Here is a 23,625-nt window from a genome sequence, read left to right on the forward strand (position 1 = left end):
CAAAGTTTTTGTTAATTTATGTTCCAAACATCAGCTAAGAATGAAAAAATTATTTAACAAAATTCGGCATTAATTGTAAAAAAGGAAGGGTATTTCAATAAAACTTTGGAAAGGAAAGGGGTAAACTGATGGGTCAAGGCTAAATAACAACAGTAATGGCAATATGAGAACAGTATTAGTTTTTATCAATGCAAAACAAGTAAAAGTTTAAATGTATAAAAATTCAAATTGGCAGAAGACAAAAGCAGAACTCAAGAGATGAAGGCAGTTTTTTTGACATATTTGATAACAAAGCTACTTTGTTCAACTGAATTCAAAACCCTACTGGCACCTGTGCTGGTGGCATGTGTAAAAAGATTCGAGCGAGGTCATTACGAGTACCGTCTGACTGGCCCCCGTGCCAGTGGCACGTAAAAAGCACCCACTACACTCTCGGAGTGGTTGGCATTAGGAAAGGCATCCAGCTGTAGAAACTCTGCCAGATCAAGATTGGAGCAGCCATCTGGTTTGCCAGCCCTTAGTCAAAATCGTCCAACCCATGCTAGCATGGAAGGCAGATGTTAAACGATGATGATGATGATATAGTTTCTGTAGAAATATTGGCTTCAAATTTTGGCACAAGGCCAGCTATTTTTGGGAGGAGTAAGTCAATTACATTATTAACCCCAGTGTCTAACTGGTACTTATATCGATCCCAAAATAAAGAAAGGCAAAGTCAACCTCAGTGGAATTTGAACTCAGAATGTAAGGAGAGACGAAATGCCATGAAGCCTTTTGCCTGGCATACAAATGATTCTGCCATCTTGCTGCCTTAGTTTCTGTAGAAATATTTATTGAAAGTTCCTAAATTTAGAATAAGGTGCCATAGCCATGAAAAGGAAGAATTCTTAGTATAAGAAAAATGAATTGAATATCACCACTTGCCGCCTTAGTTTCTGTAGAAATATCTATTGAAAGTTCCTAAATTTAGAATAAGGTGCCATAGCCATGAAAAGGAAGAACTCTTAGTATAAGAAAAATGAAATGAATATCACCACTTACCAATTGCAAAATCTATATATTCACACCATTCAAGTAATTCTTCAAGAGCAGCCTCTTTGTCGTCATCTTCATTTTCACTATTTGGAGACTTTAGAATACGGATACATTCTTTCATACGCCTAACGGGACTCTCGGTCAAACTATTGAGTGCTCCTTCCAGCCATTCACGATCCTAAAAGATAAAAGAAGACAGAAAAATGGTTAATCAAAATTAGATTTTATTATTTATATCTCTAAATAGAAGCAGCTATCTTTCTCATTTATTCAAAGGAACTATTAATATTCAGGTAATTCAGATAATTCATAAATGAAATTATTATGAAAGGAAGAAATCATAAATAAACGATGACGATGACGAGGATTTCAAACCAAATTAAAAAGCTTTTATGTCAAAATCTATACTAGTTATATAAAAACATTGAAAAAATGTAATTCTGTTTATGAAATGCTTAAAGCAAAGTTGTACTGCATTCAGTTTCGTCAACAAATTATAAAATAAATCAGAATTTGTTTCATACGACCAAAATATTATTTGCAAAAAGGAAATATTACATTTTTTTGTATATAGTCTTCAATAAGTTTCTCTCCTTTTTACAAACTTACCCTCTGTATATTCTGAGCACTGGGCCCTCAAAAGGAGAATATTAACTCCCTTAACCCTTTTCATACCAACCAACTAAGGACTGCCTTTGTTTCTTTTCTTTTTTAAATAAACTTCTTGTTTTAAATTAAAACCTTCAATCAAAATTTCATATTCTTTTATGGCCCAAACACCATGCAAATCCCAGCCCTTTATGGGTTAACTATCGAATATGTTGATAAATTTATTTTGAATAGATTTATTAACATAAATAAAGGTAAATAACAGCAATCTATAAACAACTATTGCTGTTAGTATGCAAGTGGCTGAGCACTCAACAGACATGTGTACCCTTAACATAGTTCTCAGGGAGGTTGAGTGTGACACAGAATGTGACAAGGCTGGCCCTTTTCAATAACAGGTACAACTCATTTTTGCCAGCTGACTGGACAGGAACAACATGAAGTAAAGTGTTTTGCTCAAGGCCACAATGCACCACAGGGATCCAAAAGCATGACTTTGTGATCACCCTTGTTTAACGTCCACTTTCCATGCTAGCATGGGTTGGACGAATGACTGAGGTCTGGCAAACCAGATGGCTGCACCAGGCTCCAATCTTGATCTGGCAGGAGTTTCTACAGCTGGATGCCCTTCCTATCGCCAACCACTCTTGAGTGTAGTGGGTGCTTTTACGTGCCACCGGCATGGGGGCCACTCAGGCGGTACTGGCAACGACCTCGCTTGAATGTTTTTTCACGTGCTAGTAAGGCGACGCTGGTAATGATCACGTTCGAATGGTGCTCTTTTACGTGCCACTGGCATGGAAGCCAGTTAGCCACTCTGGCAACGATCATGCTCGGATGGTGCTCTTAGTGCCCCACTAGCACGAGCGGAATATCCCTAACCCCTAAGCCACATGACTTCATGAGTTAAACTCCTGGAAACATCAAAGAATGACTGACTACAAACAACAGAGATTATCACACATTCACAGTGAGTGTGCTTAAGTTAACTGAAGAAAATATATATATTGGCAGAATAGATATATCTTTTTTTTTGTTTTTCCTGCTTGGTTATTGTATAAATTTACGCATACAATATATAAAATGGCTCAATTCTAAGATTATTTCATTTTATTTCCTATTTTTAAGTTGAGAGAACTTTGGGAAGAAAAAACAAAAAATGAAATTCTTAGTTCAAACTTGTTTTATTTTACACACCCTCCGCAAATCTTCCTGCCAGCAACTATATAATGGTTTTAGTATTGTTTACCATCAGGTCAGCTCCAACTGAGCAGACCTTTGACCAAAAGTGTTCCACATGAGAATATTTCATCCATTTTTACAGAATAGTTTATCTTTAACAACATTATCCATTGTGCTCTTCTTTGCTATTTCTAGCATGTCATGAGACCGCATAGATACCCACTTAAATACCTTTTGATATGATATAGTCTGTAGCATTGGCAAAATCATTTTTTTTTTTTAGATAAAGCTACATTTTGTGAACCATCCACAAACGAAAAATAGATGTAAAAATAATCTAGAAGTGAAAAAGAAATCAGCTCACTCCTAAATTTCACAAACTGATCAACTTGGTTCAACTAAGTTATTTAACTTATTAGATGATGCAACACCCAATTAAGGAGGAATGAATTCATGGAAGAGTAAATAGTTTACTTTTGTACAGCAACTTTCCTGAAACTCATTGAAGTTAATACAAACTAGCAGGCTATTCTTTATCATTGCTGCTTTTTCCCCTTCAAATGACTTTCAAAATTACACTTACCACACACATCCTAAACAAACAGTTTAATCCGTTCAAACAAAATATTAGGTGCAGGAGTGGCTGTGTGGTAAGTAGCTTGCTTACCAACCACATGGTTCTGGGTTCAGTCCCACTGTGTGGCACCTTGTCTTCTACTATAACCTCAGGCCAACCAAAGCCTTGTGAGTGGATTTGGTAGACAGAAACTGAAAGAAGCCTGTTATATATTTGTCCCCCCAACATTGCTTGACAACATTGCTGGTGTGCTTACGTCCCCGTAACTTAGCAGTTCGGCAAAAGGATCCGATAGAATAAGTACTAGGCTTACAAAGAATAAGTCCTAGGGTTGATTTGCTCGACTAAAGGCGGTGCTCCAGGATGGCCACAGTCAAACGACTGAAACAAGTAAAAGAGTATTAAGTTAGCAGCCACCATCTAACATAGATTTATTCTTCAGAAATACACATACAGTAAGTAAAAAAGTTCATCAACTTTAACTTTCAATATCACACATTTTCAATAGTTACTGATACACAAAAGCGTATATATATATATATATATATATATATATATATATATATAAGAACTTATTGTGATACAGAGAGAGAGAGAGAAAGAGAAGTGTGAGAGAGAGTGTGATACATACATACACACATATACACCAAGAAATGAGATGTTCATGGTTGGAATGCTTTTGACTATAGAATTAATAACAGCAACAAATTCTACCATCCAGAATTCTCCATCCACCAGCTTCGACTGAATATTAATGGTAGCACAGCATCATTTTATATTCCAGAGTTTGAACACTAAAATTCTAGCTACCCACATCTGACTGTACAGAACAACTGCAGTCAAGTGCTGAAATTAAATGAAGAGAGTCACACAGATTTGTGAAAGCATATAAAAGTCAACAAGATCGTGGGCAACAAATTCTATCCTTTTTTCTTTCTTTTTATAACAATAGTTCTCTCAGCTCAAATATATATTGCAGATAAAAAGAAATTTAAGAACCCTTCTAAATAATTAGTTATAGATGTGAGGAAGTATTCCAACCACATGGTTCCAGACTCACTCCCACTGCATGACAACTTGGGCAAGTGTCTTCTACCATAACCACGGGCTGGCTAAAGCCTTGATGGGATTTGGTAAATGGAAAATGAAAGAAGCCCTTTGTATACATATATATATGTTCTCAAGTAATCGATGTATGTGTGATCTTTCGTTATTTTTCCCTCTACACCTACATGAATTATTTTTGAGTATACATTGTCTGGGAGACTTTTCTTATAGTAGAGGAAATAGCTAAATTCTTTGGTTGCTATTTCTAAAAGTTCGGTGTGTGGTAAAGTAAATTTTTTTACTGAACCCTAATTTATAACGTAATGTTTTAAATATCTATCTATATATATATATATATATATATACAATATGTTACATTACTCGATAGTCAAGATAAAACTCTGAGTTTCTTCGGCATCTGAAACTCAGAGTTTTATCTTGACTATCGAGTAATGTAACATATTATTGTATAGATAAATTTCCTCTATTTACATAATATTGAGGTCTCTTTCTTTCTTTTGTTATCCTACCGTTTTACCAATATATATATATATATATATATATATATATATATATATATACACACACACAAATATATCTCATCATTATCATCGTTTAACATCCGCTTTCCATGCTGTCATGGGTTGGACAGTTTGACTGAGGATTGGAAAACCAGGAGGCTGCACCAGGCTCCAGTCTGATTTGGCAAGGTTTCTACAGCTGGATGCCCTTCCTAATGCCAATCACTCTGAGAGTGTAGTGGGTGCTTTTTACATGCCACTGGCATGGGGGCCAGCCAGGCAGCACTGGAATCGACCACACTCAAACTGGCATGAGAGGAAGCCAGGTGGCACTGATATATATACACACACACTCCCACACATATATATTTGTGTGGGTGTCTTTATGTCTGTTCCTTCTCTTGACGACTGGTGCTGGTTTATGTGTTTATGTTCCTGTAACTTAGCAGCTTGGCAAAAGAAACTGATAGAATAAGCACTAGGCTTAAAAAAAAAATAAGTAACAGGACTGATCCATTCGACCAAAAATTTCTTGAGGTGGTGTCCCAGCATGGCCACAGTCTAATGACTGAAACAAGTAAAAAAAACAAAAAATCTCTAAAACAATGGAACTGCACTACATACAGAATACAAGATATGTTGATTTTTTTTTTTTTTGCTTTTGTTTACATGAAATAAAAATTTATTTTTATTTCAGGTTTTGCTAAATACCATTTTAGTCACCTGTGGTGTGTGACTAAGAATGATTTTACCTATTTCACAAAGATGATGTTTTTCAAATTCAAGTCAAATGGTCTATGCGATTTAGTCTATAATAGAACCTAACCGTTTCGTTTATTAATTATGCGTGTAAATATTACGGTAAACCAAATATTCATAAAGAAATCATCGTTACTTTTGACTTCTATAAAAATATTTTTTTCTTCAATTCCATTAACTACTCAAAATTGAAATTTTAAAATCATTATTTCATCGATTTCAAAATCACCAGACAACACACACACACACACACACACACGCATGCATATTACATACACATACACGTCTAGCCTTGCGAAAACAGTACTGAAAATGATTTCATCTACATATGGATACATCGAAAACCTTGTGACTAGAAGAAAAATCAATAAAATCACATTAACATAATCTACGTCACTCAGATACAACTTACTCGAATTTATATCAGAAATATCGTACATTATCTACAAGACAAGTCAAGTGATATAAAAACTACTACAAAAATCATATTTAGCAAATATCAAATGTACAAAATATATATATATCACATTAAATCTACACAAAATATTGATTGATTTTTCTTACCATTCTACTACGCTGCTTTAGAGTCCATTCATAAAAATTCATTCATACATTTTCCATTCACAAATTCATCACATGATCAACCCCAAGGTCGTGGTAGAAAGGCTCACAGATACAGAAACAAATTTAGGAGTTACCATACACGGACACATACATAAATGCTTATTTTTTCTATATAGATTTATATATAGATACATACACACAAATATGCACATATACATAGGTATGTGTATATACATAAATATATTGATACATACAAATAAATACACCCACACATATCTATATAGATATATACATATACACACATATATATATACATATAAACATACATACATACACATACATATACAAATATATATATGCTTATATATACATACATGTGTATATACAAATATATATATATATATGTGTGTATATATATAAATATATGTGTGTATATATATATATATATATATATACATATATATAAATACATACATACATATATATAAATACATACATACACATATATATATATATATATAAAACTGTAGTTGTGTGAGTGTCTGTCCCCTTCGATTTAGATTCCTAACTACTCCCACATTTTGCGGTGCAGTTTAACCAAATTCAGGTATCTTATAGTCGTGATTCATATCGAGCCCGTCTTAGTATTAGCGCGCGTCTACGATGAGTCTACGATTTTAAAAATAATTTAACATCATTTTTTATTCCATTTTAATGCATAATTTTTCGTGTGTCGATGGCGGCGGAGTTGGCGTCCACGGTCACACCTGCACCTGTTTGCTTCTCCCCCTTCTTCCCTCCCTCGTGAAGCTGTGGGGAAGGGAGTTTAAGGAAATCAACGTCGTAAAGCGTTGTCAAGGAGACCAGCGTTCTTTTAGAACAACGACTTCATGGCTTGAAGACACCAAAACAGAAATGGCTAAGAAAGCCCGAATTGGCATCTATAAGGGAAGTAACTCTCTAAAAATGCTTATATAGTTATTTCCCTTACAAACCCGAGCAACGCCGGGCGATACTGCTAGTATATATATATATATATATATAAATACATACATATACATAAATATATACATATAAATACATACATATACATATACATATAAATACATACATATATATATAAATACATACATATACATATATATATAAATACATACATATACATATATATATATATATATATATATATATATATATATATATACACATATATATATGTATGTATGTATGTATGTTAGTATATTTACATCCATGTAACTTAGTAGTTCGGCAAATGAGATTGATAGATTAAGTACAGGCTTTAAAAAAAAGTACTGGGGTCGATTCATTTGAATAAAAATCCCTCAAGGTGGTGCCCCAGCATGTTCGCACCCTAATGACTGAAACAAGTAAAAGTTAAAAAAATATGCTGCAAGTCAACTTGTGATTAAGTAAGACCATTTCCTAAACTCATTAAGTCCACGCAAACATTCCAAGGGTCCAAGGGGTTTCTGTGCATGAATTCGTTTGTGCGGATGAAGTGTTGCACGGCACCAAACTCACTTTCTGATGCAATCAGCTATAAAACCGGTGGCAAAACAGAAGTTGAGACGACCAGAAACCAACTGCCCTTCAGGTTTTGGGGTTTTTATTTTATAAAAGTTAAACTATTCCTAGAAGGAAGTTCTAATGAAACTAGGGATCCTTCATTCCCAGTAGTCCACATATTAATAAAATTAACCCATAGCTATGACCCTAAATGGTGTTACTACACCAGGTCAGAGTAGATCTGGGATTAACAAAGGCTAGGAGATGGTTGCACACTCCTAAAAATCATAGCATGGCCATGTGCTCATGTCTTCTAGTATAGCAACAAAATCCTTGTGAGTGGGCTTGGAAGACAGAAACTGTGCTGAAGACTGTCATGTGGGCATGTGTGTGTGTGTGTATGTGCACACCCCCATTAAAATAAAAACTGTGATCAATGTAACTGGCTAAAAAACTCAAGACTCTGCCCCAGCACAATAACTGAGGTCAAGAACAAAAGGATACACATATACCCACACACAATACTTAGATATGACGACCGTCAACTTGTCCGAGTATAATTACTTCTTGGAGGGTTGTAAATTGTTTGGAGGCTACCATAGAAGCCTGAAAACAAAGGAGAATTGGTAGCCAATGGGTTGATGGCCAATTCTTGAAATAGGTTAACTCTACTCATACCCGTTGCTAGGTCCTTCCTAATTAACAGGTAAGTAGTGCTACCTCTGGAAAGGGTTGCAGAATCAGAAGCAACCAATGTCTCAAGCTATTTTGCAGTAGGTTTGCAATAACTTACTTCCAGTTAGTCATTACAAGGTTTTTCTCCATCATGGGTTTTCCAAGAAGTTCCTGTGCATGAAATTGGTTAATGTAAGGTATGCACTGAACTCTGCTGATTTTTGAAGCTAGAAAAGCAGTTCTGGTGGCTGGAATAATCAGAAGCTAAACAATTGTCTGGTTTCACATCAAAGTATTCTTTCCCCAGCTAAATATTCAAACAAGACCACTCCTAAGTGGTTTTTTGGCATCATCATTCACCATCACAGGTATGTGTGCCCAAACAATTGCTAGAAAGTTTCGGATCCTATGCTAGGTCCTTCCCTGTTTTTGATAGGTAGTGTCCTAGTTTTTCTTGCAATACTCCTGTCATGCAGGAAGGTGGGGAGACAGATTGGTCACTGACAGCTGGACCATGACACACTGTACTGGACATGTTACCATACATGAACATGTGTGTGTGTGTACACATAAATACACATCCATATGTAAGCACACATACATGTTTGTGTGTGTGTGTGTGTGTATATATATAAGGCGAGCTGCCAGAAACGTTAGCACGCTGGGCGAAATGTTTAGCGGTATTTCGTCTGCCGCTAAGTTCTGGGTTCAAATTCCGCCGAGGTCGACTTTGCCTTTCATCCTTTCAGAGTCCATTAAATAAGTACCAGTTATGCACTGGGGTCAATATAAACGACTTAATCCATTTGTCTGTCCTTGTTTGTCCCCTCTGTGTGTAGCCCCTTGTGGGCAGTAAAGAAATAATATATTTATATATATATATATATATATATATATATATATATCACCAAAGATGGATTCTTGTTTTGCATGACAATGAGAACTTCAAAAGACTCAACTGTAATTACTCTGCAGGTATGGCAACTGACTGACTTGGTTGGCTGCAAATTCCTTTTCATTGGCAACGAATCCCACTTGCACTCCCAATGTGCTACAAGTGATCCAGAAGCTTTGGGACTCGCTTAGTTCTAACTTCAGAACAAACTGCAAGAATTGCTACAACAGACCATTTTAAACCAGCCAGAAAGGTGTGGGTATACCAGTGATCACCGTAGGTTGCCTAAGATAACAAGAGAACATTTGTAGCTTTATTGCAAACTGGCGCCTTTGCATATACTGTGTCAATACTGAAGCAACACTTTGTGCGTATCATTTTGCCAATGTTTTGTCATAGGGAGGCTATCCCAATATGTAATACACACACACAAAAAGTTAACTTTACAGACTCTTTACAAGAAATTAACTCTTAATTCACCATACTTATGGAGATGAAACATTTTCAAAATGGCCTCAATTTAGTTGTCTGACCTTGCACAAAAACGTGTGTGTGTATATATATATATGTACGTATGTATGTATGTATAGTATATATATGTATGTATATATGTATATATATGTATGTATATATATATATATGTATGTATGTATGTATATATATATGTATGTATGTATATATATATATGTATGTATATATATATATATATATATATATATATATATGTATGTATATGTATATATATATGTATGTATATATATATATGTATGTATATGTATGTATATATATATGTATGTATATATATGTATGTATATATATATATGGATGTATGTATGTATATATATATATATGTATGTATATATATATATATATGTATGTATATATATATATATGTATGTATATATATATATATGTATATATATATATGTATATATATATATGTATATATATATATATATATATATATATATATATATATATATATATATATATGTATGTATATATATATGTGTGTATGTATTATGTATATATATATATATATATATATATACATACATATACATGCGCATACATAGATGAAATTCCATTATAACAAAGCTGATGAGGTATGAAAAACTTCACAATAATGAGACTGCCAGAAGAAATCAAAGATATTTTTATTCAAGCAGTACACAAGAATAGACATTTAATGAAACATTTCTTTGGACCACACTCCACAATTTATTTTAAAATGTATTGTTCTCTACATTCTTACACACGGTAACAGAAAAATCAATTGTGATTCTTCATTAATTATATTTATTTTGACTTATGTACTCCAATAATATGTATTAAATTGTTTTATTATAAATTTTATATTATATACATTGTTCATGCCCCCACTTGATATTTCTATATTGTTTGTACGTCTAACTTTGTAACTATTGTCAAAGACTATCAATGACCAAGTAATTGAAGAAGCCAAAAAATTCTCTGCTCTTTTCTATAGAACTAAAGTTGACTGATATTGCTGTTTGCTACCAGTTACAAGTCTTTGTGTAATAAATGTTCATTGAAACTATTGAAGATTAATTGCTCTTCTGTAAGTCTCCACAGACCATGAACCAAGTCAGCCAATGTCATGGAAATTTTTTAGGGCGAATGGTCTTGATGAAAGAAATTCTAATGTAATTGATGAAATGCACATGCCATGCTAGGTTTAAAAAAAAACACGATTTCAAATGTTGGTGGTAAAAAAGTGATCTGCAAAAGTAATATGTATACATTGCATATACACTGGAAAGCCCTGTCTGTTCAGACATTAACAAGGGATTTGAATGCTATCGTTAAAAAGGGTCATTAACCCTCTCGTTACTGTATTTATTTTGAGATGCTCTGTGTTTCTTTCAATTATTTTAAATATAACAAAGAATTTAGTAAAATAACTTAGTTATCATTCAGCTAGTGTTAGAAACATAAATTGTTACTAAGGTTTGGTGGAGGATTTTAATTTAGAACTTATGAAAAAAAACATTTGTACTACAGAGCCAGAGCCAGTTTCAGCCGGGTTGGTAACGAAAGGGTTAAGGTCACTGTGTCAGACTGTCAGCTCTAAATACAAGGATCTCTTGGAAAAGACATTTCTTGGAAAAGACATTGGAATCGTTAACATTTTTGAAGAATTGCAGCTTCCTTAACAAGGAAAGAGTGTAAATCTTTACATGAAGGCAAAAATTATATTCCAAGAAAAGATGGCTCTTTAGACACAAAGGTTCCAAATGGGAAATTACAATTCCTAAATCAAAGTTCCCTTACTGAAAACAACCACAAAAAAATCCATAGAGAAATCATTGAGCATTTAGAAAAGCTGAAAGAAGAGTGTGGTACTGTTTTCCTGAGCTGACCAAAGAGAATGACCTTGATGATCAACACAATTCCACAACTAATTCCAGAGGAATTTTTGGGAATCCAAGAATGATCATTTGCACAATTTCTCTGCCACAGGTGTTTTATCCTCACATATCAAAAAACTATTCTGGTGTTACCAATCATGCATTCCATAGGCATTAAAATATTTTTGTAAATGTGGCTTTTAAAGTATATAAATCATTTAGTTGTTGAAAATGATCCACACAGTACCTTTAGTGATGATTCAATAATAGGAAAATGATGAAATACTAGCCACAAATTGCATTTAAAAATCATCTGCTACATATTACAGTAGAATTAAACATCAAAGTTTAATAGTATATGTTCATGAATTCGCTTATTTTTCATTAGGTTTCACTATTTGATGTTAAACTGATTTCATTCTGTTTAATTTTTGGTCTCACTTTATTGATTGTGCACAAATGGTTTAACAAATATTCAGTAAATCAAAATAGACCACAATAAGTAACTAGTAGAGAACTACTGAGTAAGAGAGATACAAGTTGATGTTGAACACTTCTTCAGAGCGTAAGCTGAGATCTTAGCAACACCTGTAGCTGATTTGTGTTTAATTCTAATTTTATGATTAAGGTGTATGTATGTGATGGATGCTGCGTGGCCTAATGGTTAAGATGCTTGTGTCACAACCAATTGTACAGATGCTAATGTACAGCATCAGAACAAACAACTTTTCCCATAGCCTCAGGCCAACCCAAATCTCAAGAGATTGGGTAGACAGAAACTGGATAGATTGTATCCAAATTGTCATATTGTAATTGATTCTGCTTGAGAAGTGTTAAAGGTAAACATTTTACGTGGAATGCTCAGCCAGTTACATGCTAATCCAATGAGTAATTAGTCCAGTTGACCAAACAACCAAATGGAGAGCCATTATATATAGGTGTGTGCATGTACATACAATTATAAGCTTAAAGATACACTGATTGTACAAAGGAAGGTATCACCAAAAGCCTTTTATTTTTTTCAACATTTCCCATCTCAGCTTTCAAAATTTACCCTCTTTGAAACTTTGACCAATAGTTTCTTGAGTTGCCTTTTATATTCTTCTTTTTCTGTCTTCTTCCATCCTTCCTTTTGTATTCATTTTTTTTTTTTTACCTTCTTTCTTTTGTATTCATATTCTTTAATCATGAAATACTTCTTCCCAAATTGTAAAGCTCTTACTCTTTGATACTCCTCTTCCACATCTTTTATCTATTTTTGGCCTTTTTTTTTTAATAGGAGATTACTACATTTGCCTGTGTAGACCATCACTACTCAACTCTTTACTATTTGGTATAGATTTCTTGCTTATCACCACAGCTGTTGGATTTAACTACAAATACGCACAATACAAGTGTATTTTAGTTATTCAAGAAAACTAGAAAGAAAACATCAACTAGAAGTAAATGCAATGGTGTGAAAATGTGTGGGCAAAAAGGACTGTTGAATGTTAAATTTGGTGTCTGACAAAGGCTTGTAGCAATAGAAAAATTCATCTACATTGTAAAAGCATTATCACAAAGTCAACAGTAGGAACAATAAATGACAATAAACACAAAATTAGGTCAAATGCTCAAGCAGCTAATTCATTAACTGCTTGGACATTGACACAGTGCCAAGTGTAATATTTCCAACAGATTATTGATCCTTTAAGACAATGCACCAAGCCACCTAGTAAATACAAATTAGGTTTCAGATAATACGTGAGTAAACTATATCCTCAAGAACATAAATATTTCGCTACAGTCAATGGATCAAGGTGTGAATGCTAACTTCAAGACATACCATCTAAGAACTTTGAACCAATTAAAAAGACAAAAAAAAAAATTAATTGAATTGGAAGATTTACATACAGTTAAAGACTTCTGGAAAGTTCAACATTATGGATGGTTGGATAACACAGCCACAGAGTCAAAAAGATGAGATGGAGTGAAACCCACAGTTCTGAACATGTTTGGAAAACTATATGGCCTGTCTGTATAGGTAACCTTAGATGTTTTCTACAAGCAGAAAGTCTATTTGAAATTCATCAAATTATACGACATTAATAAATGATGTATGGCTTCAAGAAGTTGTGGTTGAGTTATTAGAATCCTGTAGACAGTCTATTTAAAGAGGAGCTGATTCTGTTGCAATGCAGCCAGCAGCCATTTGTATGCATGTGATCACATAACCACATGACCAACCAGACTATCAGATGGTCAAAATGTGCTTTGCATCGTTTTAGCCTTCACTGGCCAGGCAAGCAGACCAACATTCCCCCACTGATCAAAAGAGGGACTGGAGCAATGTGAAATGAAATGTTTTGCCCAAGAATGCAACACACACCCCAGTCTGGGAATCAAACCCACAATTTAGCAAATCAAGAGTGCAACAGCCTAAACACTAGATCACCTTCACCTGTATGCATAGATGAATATTTATACACATATATTTGTTTTTTAACCCTTTCGTTACCAACCTGGCTGAAACCGGCTCTGGCTCTGAGTACAAATGTCTTGTTTTTCATAAGTTTTGAATTAAAATCTGCCACCAAACTTTAGTCACAATTTATGCTCCTAACACTAGCTGAATGATAAGTTATTTTACTAAATTCTTTGTTATATTTAAAATTAATTGAAAGAAACACTGAGCATCTCAACAGAAATATAGTCGCAAAAAGGTTAAAATATATGATAGAAAAATAATTCTTAACCCTTTCATTATCAACCCGGCTGAAACTGGTTCTGGCTCTGAGTACAAATGTCTTGTTTTCATAAGTTTTGAATGAAAATCTTCCACCAAACCTTAGTCACAATTTATCTAGTCACATCTAGCTGAATGATAACTCAGTTATTTTACTAAATTCTTTGTTATATTTAAGTAACTGAAAGAAACACAGAGCATCTCAAAATAAATACAGTAACAAAAGGGTTAAAGGCCATTATTCCATGCTTATCACAGGCTGAGATGGATAGTTGAGACATAATTTTATGGCCAGATGCTCTTCCTGTCACCAACCCTTGTTTTTCAAGTAAGGATTGACAACATCATCACCATTTCACTCATGTAGTGACAAGCATGGAATATGCTTATTGACGCTCACATCATAAACACATACTTTTACATATGACAGATTTCCAATGGTTTGCATCAGGCACATGCCATCAGTAATTACTCAGGGTGGGCAGTTGGTAACCTTTATGTAGTAAAACACAGGTACACGACTGAGTTGTAGGCAGATTTACATCCGCCTTCATAGCACATAAAGAAATTGTTGTAGGAATGTACATGGCACGTGTACTACAGCAGTATTATGCCTAGCTTAGATACTTAGATCGAAAAGCAGGGATGAATTATGCCTACCTAATCTACTAAAAAAATATTTTGTATTTTATGCATAGTAATCAGAGTAACCTTCATAATTTTATTGAATTAAGTGCATATTTTGCCATAAAATGAAAATGTTGCTATCGATTTTATTCAAGGTAGGCACTACCTACCTTGCCTACCTAAACAGCACCCCCCACACTCATGTTTTCAAATTCACAATAAGTACACACACACACAAACTTAAAATAAAGGCACTTTCAGTTTATTATATAATTGAATCATCACAAATTTTTCTCAAAAGTCAGTCTATATATGTGTGTGTGTGTGTGTATATATGTGGTTGTCGTTAGGAAGGGCATCCAGCTGTAGAAACACTGCCAGATCAGACTGGAGCCCTGGTGCAGCCTCCTGGCTTCCCAGACCCCGGTCAAACCCATGCTAGCCTGGAAAACGGACGTTAAACGATGATGATATATATATATATATATATACATAGGCATGACAGTGTGATTTTTAAGTTTGGTTCTCAACCATGCAGTTCCAGTATAGTTCCACTATGTGACACTTTGAATACATGCCTTCTATAGCTCAAGTTTGAACAAAGCCTTGATGGAAAATGAAAGAAGCTGAGTGCCACTGTTATACAAGTGGTGTCGTTCAACATCTAGTCATGGAGGAAATATTATCTTGCTTGGTAACCAATGAGGCATCTGGAAGGACATTATCAAGCCATGGAAAATCTTCTCTGACAAATCTTCTCTTATGCCAACTTTAGTGTAACTGCCTTTTTTATCTTATTATAAATATAGATATATAATATATAATATATACTTAAAAGGTCGTTGATTATGGCTAGTCAGAGAGTGACCATTAGTTTCACACCTATAAAGTTCTTAGCGGTATAGGTAACTCATCAGACTTAGGCACATAATCTCTCTACAATTGGGGGTAGGAAAAAGTCTTGGTCAGCTAGGGTTGTAAACATTATACCAAGACAGTTGCCACCTGCAAATATGACTTGTTAAGTGTACCATGCTTTTGCTAATTGTTTTAGACCCTCATGTGGTCACAATCAAACAGACATTCTCCTTTTCATCTTTGATCCAGCGGGGACATCCAGGAGGCTGCACTTGGCTGTTACTCATTTCACCTAGATTAGAATGAAGTACTTTGCTCAAGGACTCAACACGCCCGCTGGAATTTGGAATCAACCTTAACCACAAGATCATACACCTTGTATGTGTGTGTGTGTGTATGTGTACATTGGAAACCCTTTTAGAATGATTATTTTAGTACGAAGGCTTCTTGAAAACAATAACATTTCTCCGATTATAATAAGTGGCTACACATAAAAATCTTCTGGTAGGTAACAGTAAATTCAGCTAAAATTTTCATACAACTTTTGGTGATTTCGTGGTGGGCAACGTTTTCAATTTCGTTTTGCAACTTTCACGTACGTGTTTTTCATGGTGGGTTCCGGTGGTTTATAGATAATTCTGTTTTTGAGACTGGTGTCGTTAAGGTTCCAAGAGCTCCAGACACAAGGAATCGATGAAGCTGAAAAGAAAGCTCAACGGACGACATGGCAGCAAACAAGCAACGTTAAGATAACATTTGGATCTTTTCGGTTTGAACGGCAGTTTTTAAAAATAATTTCCACGTAACTAAACACTTTTAAACTTCGTATACTGGTAGAATGTGTTTACAAAACATCTTTTTCTCTTGGCTTTATTGAGAAAATTCTATGGATTGTAAGATATTTGTTGTTGTTTTTCTTCACTTTCTACAATTTCAACCAATCAATGACGTCTAATTGAGGTGAAAACATTCTGCGCCGTATGAATATGTCCCTCGTTTAAGAAACAGATTGGGTTTATTTACATTTCTGAAGAAAAAAGATACCCTTCCCCCACCCCTAACCGTAACTAACCCTAACCTTAAAACAGATTGAAATGCAATAGATCGATACTAGGGTCATAGTTATGGGTGACAATTTCATATCCCTAACTAACTCTAAAACAGATTGAAATGCAATACTAGGGTCATAATTATGGGTGACAATTTCATATGACACCGCTAGAAAAAAACTGCCGTTCAAACCGAAAAGATCCTAATATTTACGGAAATAGTAATATTTCTTGAGAAATAAACTCAACGAAAAAGTTTTACAATTTATACAGTTGTTACTAAACTTCTGCCTGTCAATTACATTTTAGTCCTTTTTTTTTTAATAATCATTACTGAGTATACAAATGTTATCTTTATAATATTTACGGTTTTACTACAGAATTACTCCCCTATTGAATAAATTAAATCGGGATTGAAATCTCATCCGAAGTCAATAAAATAAGCAGCTGAGCTCTCTCGAAACACCAAATTATTTGCATTTCAATTACGAGAATTGATCAAATGCTTTTGTTGTCCTGTTATAGTCTACACAGTCCTACTCGCACATGGGGAAAGATCCTTTTCAAGACACATGGCGATTATCCCTTCTTCCCACACCGTCGAAATCGTCTAAAAAGGCAAGGCCGATTACAAAGTCACCGCAACTAAAAATAAAAGTTGGTGAAAGAATACCTTCACATCTCAACAAAGTTTATATAGTAATACTGTTTGGTGGAATTGTTATCAATTAGTAAATGTGACGAATGTAGAAGTTTGTTGTCCATTTCATAACCCATTTTTTCATAGTTCCTGCAGTTTTACAATGCACGTCAATACATTATATAATGAATACACATCCATCGCTAAGAACTTTAGATTTTGTTACTTCGAAAGACGATGTGCAGTGCAACGGTTAAATAAACACCTTGAATAAATGCCAGTTTGAAAATGTGTTGCTAGCTTTTTCAACGATCAGTTTAAGTGCACAATTCGATATTTTATCTCCAATACGGATAGATTATCGATTATTGTGATGCCGACGATCGATTTTTCCTCTTGGAGATATCGGTCTTATGTAATGTTACAAATATACCTCTAATTATTATTGAACTGACTTGAGATTAAATTAACGGAAAGCCAGTCTCTAAGAGAAGACAAATACTTCCAACATGTCTGGCCGCAGATTAACCGGGTTGAGCAGCTCTTATTGTCATCGAACTGTCCTTTTCTGGGGTTTTTTTTTACCAGGTATAATGTGTCTGGGAGTACATTAGTCAATGTATCCCTTCTTTTTAAAAGGTTAGGGTATAATGAAGGAGATTTGATTACTACTTCTAGCTGGTTGAAGGAGAGCGTGGAGTTTGCCTTGGGTTCAGGATTTAAAGGTATTTAAAAGGTGAAACAAAACAACGAAAAAAAAAACAGAAAACGAAAAAGAAAAATTAATATCTGAATCAGTGGCTTGTATCGATATATCCTAATAAATTAGTAAATCTAATAAAGATCGATGTATTTTAATAGTATTTTAGCTTGTTTGAAAAAAAAGTCCAACGCAGTAATCGACCATATTGTCCAAAGACTTCATAATTTCAACAGAGACAAATGCAATGTTATTCCTACGACACATTCTTCGAAAAGACCGATCTCTTTATTTGTTTGTTGTCTTGTTTAGCCTCCACCACCAGCATGCAGGTGCCAACCGTGACCATACCGTCGTCTTTTTATGTCATCTTTATATATAAAAGAGTTGTGTCTGTCTCCTACGATTTAGATTCCTAACTACTCCCACATTTTGCGATGCAGTTTAACCAAAACCGGGTATCTTATAGTCGTGATTCATATCGAACCCTTCTGGGTATTAGCACACGTCTACGTTGAGTCTACGATTTAAAAAAAATTTACCATCATTTTTTTTCCATTTTAATGCATTTTTTCGCTATTATATAAGGGAAGTAACTCTCTAAAAATGTCTACGATGAATCAACGATTTAAAAAAAAAATTACTATCATTTGTTTTCCATTTTTGATGCATTTTTTGCTATTTTTTGGCTATAACTCTCTAAAAATGCTTATATAGTTATTTCCCTTACAAACCCGAGCAACGCCGGGCGATACTGCTAGTCTTTATATATAAAAGACAATTTAAACACGGACTAATTTCAAACAAGGGGGTTTGACAGCCATGCTGGGTCTCCATCACATTTTTTAAAACCATTACACATAATAATAAAGCAAGCGTATGTTTGAGAAAATGAGATTTCTGTTAATATTTACAACACGACACGAATTCCAAGTCTTAGTAAAATGATTCCACCCGATTGTTTGTTTACTACGATCACAGACAAAACAAGACTGAATCGATAGGGAACTTCGTGTCGAAGGGATCGATACCGAATTATTCTGTGCCTGAAGTTCAGACCAGATCAAAACACGGAGTTTACATGTCTAGTTTAATTGGGTTTACATATGTTGTCTCTAGTTTTCTTTTACACATCTACACAGTTGGGAAATCGTGTTTACACATCAAATACTTTCGTGTAGATCTCATTAACAGATACATTGTTGTATTGCCCCATTTATATTTACACATCTCTGGTGTGTCTGTCGCCCCATTTATATATAATTCGTGTGGCCCCCATCTTCATATTAAACATGAAAGGCAAAGCCGAGGTCGACTTTTTTGCCTTTCATCCTTTCGGGGGTCGATAAATAAAGTACCAGTTTCGCACTGGGGTCGACGTAATCGCTTTGTCTTTCCTTATTTGTCCCCTCTGTGTTTGGCCCTTTGTGGGTAGTAAAGAAATAGGTATGAGTTCTGAGTTCAAATTCCGCCGAGGGCGACTTTGCCTTTCATCTTTCGTAGTCGATAAATAAAGTACCAGTTTCGCACTGGGGGTCGATGTAATCGACTTAATCCCTCTGCCTGTCCTTGTTTGTTGCCCCCTCTGTGTTTGGCCCCTTGTGGGTAGTAAAGAAACATATTAAACATCAAGTAATATTCAGTAAACAATGTTCATATTGGTAAAAGTGATGAATAGAATTTACCAGAAAAGTTCACAAGAAGATAATACAATAACAATAGAGACAGGATCTACTCACTTCTGTTCCCAGTTCATTGACCTGGGATGCCCCTGCACTGGGCGCATCTTCAGCCTTCGTATTTTCCATACAAAACTTGAGCAAGTCCTTCATGTTGGACGGAATTCTATCTTCTCTCTGATCACCAGGCATCGTCGGCGCTAAGTATATATGAACGAATCCTTCTGTGGGAAAGGTTTGAACACTAAACGTAGTAGTCGGCAACTGACCGAGTAGGAGGGAGAAGTCACACTCGAGTGGCGAGAGAGAGAGAGAGAAAGAGAGAAGGCCGAGTAGAGAGAGAAAGAGAGAAGGCCGAGTAGAGAGAAGGTTCCCACTTAACAATCCTTATAATAAACAGTGTGGAAGGAGGAGGCGCCCACTCAGGTAGCAGTAAGAGTAGTGATTTCTATAACCTCGCTTTACTACTATACTATAGTAATGTTGTAGTAAAGTCACACACGCGATTCTACGCTTCTCCCTCCTTTCTCTGCTTTCTTCTCTCAATCTTCTCTCTCCAGACACCTTTGTTTTCCAGTGTTACAAGTAGATTCGGCTGTCAACAATATTTGTTGGATACTTCCGCTTAAACTATAGCAGTAGGAGTTGTAATAGTAACATTGGTGGTATAGGACATATATATATATTAGTAGTATTAGTATTGATGGTAGTGGTGTTAGTAGTAAGACGACGAGGAGGAGGAGGAGGAGGACTTGTAATAATGATATTGTTTACGGTGTTAATAATAGTATCGGGGTTAGTAATATTATTGACGGTGTTAGACGTAAGCCGAAGAGGGAGGAGGAGGAGGATTAACACAATAGCGTTCCTGGTGTTAATAGTATTAGTTAGTGTTAGTAATATTAATGGTGGCGGTGTGAGTAAGACGAAGGGGAGTAATAAGTAAGATTGGAGGTGTTGGTGGTGGTTGGTGGAATTAATAGTAGTATTAGGATTAGTAATAATGTGATGATGTTAGTAGTAGTAGTAAGTAGTATGCCGAGAAATCGATAGACTGTCAGAAATATCGAGAACTTTCTCGAATATGTGACGCCGCTTTTACCGCGGGAGGAAGGGTGAGAGATGAAAAACTGAAGGGGAGAAGACAGTGAAGGAGAAGGTGTAAAGAAAGTACGAGAGGAGTAAAAGATGGCGAAGGAGAAGGTTTAAAGAATAAAGAAAGTATCAGAGGGGGAGAAGACGGTGAATGAAAGGGGATGAGTGGAATCGGTGGAGAGCATAATGATGTAGTTTCTTGGTTCGTGAGAAAGGAGGAGCTATAGCGAAGTGGTGATGCAATCGTAAAAATAGAATACATATTGGTCGAAGAATAATAAATATCAAGCCAGTTTGCGGCGTTGAAATAGCAAGTGAGAGATGATTTGAGTGGGATGATAGAGTACAAATAGGGATAAACAAGTCGCTTCGGCTCGAACCATATACATACATACATATATATATATATATATATATATATATATATATATATATATATATATATATATATATATGTAACAAAGCCAAACATAGGCTCATAGATACATATATAGGTTTAAAACCAAACATAGGCATAAAACAAAACGAAACGTGCCGTGAATAAATATATTTAAGGACTTGAGAGAGAGTGAAAGAAAGAAGATATTTAAGAAGACTCGAAATACTTCAAATGCTAAAAATATCTTTATAACGACTGTAGAACATGCAAAGCAAATAGCCATAGACCAACAAAATGGATAATTCCTAAAGTACCAATCAGAAAAAGTGGGAGAAATATGTTGAAGCAAAACGTAGCTTTTGACCAACATCGTTTCAAGAGTAAATGAAAGATACTTATGAAGCTTTTGGTTAATTTAAACACTATATTGGTTTTCTTTTATAGATATTCTTTGTTTTATTGTTATTGTTCTAAGACAGATTTAAAATTCCTTATCACTTATATAACATTTATTTCAGAGACATGTTGACTAAAGAATAAAATAGTGACATAGAAATGATTGTTAATTAAGAATTACATATCATGTCGAGATCTTAGTTTTGTAGTGGATCACTAGAATATGATGGAGTGTGATTTGAAGGAGACTTGGCTGCTATTTCTAGTCATGATGGTTGAACTCACACAACCACCTTTTGATCCCCTTGTTGCCAATAGCGTGTCTTGTCCTTCGATGGACAGAAATATAGCTGAATATTTAAGAAGTTCACTTCGCAACCATGGCGCCCGGTGTGGGAGAGGGAATCTCACTGCGCGGCATCTTGGGCAAGTTTTTCTTTATCATGGCCACGGGTCACCCCAAGCCTTGTTACTAAAACTGACTAGATGGAAACCGTTGAATCCCATCGAATGAGCTAATTTCAATTCAAAAAGCTAGTTTTATCACACTGAACGTAACCCCAAGGAGGCGAACTGGCAGAAACGTTAGCACGCCGGGCGAACTGCTTAGAGGTATTTCGTCCGCCACTGCGTTCTGAGTTCAAATTCCGCCGAGGTCGACTTTGCCTTTCATCCTTTCGGGGTCGATTAAATAAGTACCAGTTACGCACTGGGGTCGATATAATCGACTTAATCCGTTTGTCTGTCTTTGTTTGTCCCCTCTGTGTTTAGCCCCTTGTGGGTAGTAAAGAAATAGGTATTTCGTCCGCCACTACGTTCTGAGTTCAAATTCCGCCGAGGTCGACTTTGCCTTTCATCCTTTCGGGGTCGATTAACTAAGTACCAGTTACGTACCGGGGTCGATATAATCGACTTAATCCGTTTGTCTGTCCTTGTTTGTCCTCTCTGTGTTTAGCCCCTTGTGGGTAGTAAAGAAATATGATTCTGTTTTAGGACTACGTTAAGGATACTACTGTCTATTTTAAGGAACACTCAACTACCTACGCTGATTCAATGACTTGTTAGTTCATTCGACCGAACAATTGGAATATTTTTAGTCGGAAACTGCGGAGAACCATTTCTTTTCGGCCTTCCACATATTAACCACCCACACGTTCTGGTACTCTAAATCTATTTCGGAAACATCAATAGCTTTATTTCCGTGTCTTCTACAATGGTAATATGATATATTCAGCCCTTCAAGTGTTTCCACTCGTCTTATCTGGTATTTTGCTTTTACCATATTCGGCTCTTATCAAATAGATGTATATTTCAAAGCATTCCAACCGTGACAAATCCTAGTTATCGTTTCTTTTTTAAGACTGTAAGCCATAGTTACAGAGAAATTTTACCGTCATTTTTTCTTAGAAAACACCTTTAATTAAAAAGATTACGACATTGCTGGTAGCAACTGAGGAGTGGTGACGATATATTTTGTAATTGCTGCTTTTTAGACTTTGATCAGCCGTAATCAAGCACACCTGTGTCAAAGGTATTCCAGCCAAGATCATCTTGTCTTTTTTTTTTATCGATTCGTCCTCTAAGACGGCAAGTTTATGATATAAGGAAGACTTGGCTGCTATTTCTAGCAGGTCGAATGAGCGGTTGGTGCTTAATCCCCGGTCAGCTCTGATTAAACAGACATGCTGAAGACATTCTAGCCGTGTCCATTTCA

The 23,625-nt window shown here is 35.3% G+C and overlaps 1 protein-coding gene across 1 annotated transcript in view; it reads right to left on the minus strand.

The window, feature by feature from the left end:
* The window catches only part of LOC115211731 (hsp70-binding protein 1), a 31,616-nt gene extending 10,922 nt beyond the window's left edge, over positions 1 to 20,694 (minus strand). The window contains exons 1-2 of the mRNA XM_029780384.2: positions 20,102 to 20,694; positions 1,042 to 1,213 (exon numbers count right to left, since the gene is read on the minus strand). Coding sequence (XP_029636244.2) covers positions 1,042 to 1,213; positions 20,102 to 20,233 — 304 coding nt within the window. The 5' untranslated portion in view covers positions 20,234 to 20,694. The remainder of the gene's footprint in view (positions 1 to 1,041; positions 1,214 to 20,101) is intronic.
* Between the last annotated feature and the right edge of the window lie 2,931 nt (positions 20,695 to 23,625).

Source organism: Octopus sinensis, linkage group LG5 (assembly GCF_006345805.1).
Source record: "Octopus sinensis linkage group LG5, ASM634580v1, whole genome shotgun sequence".
Lineage (NCBI taxonomy): Eukaryota > Metazoa > Mollusca > Cephalopoda > Octopoda > Octopodidae > Octopus > Octopus sinensis.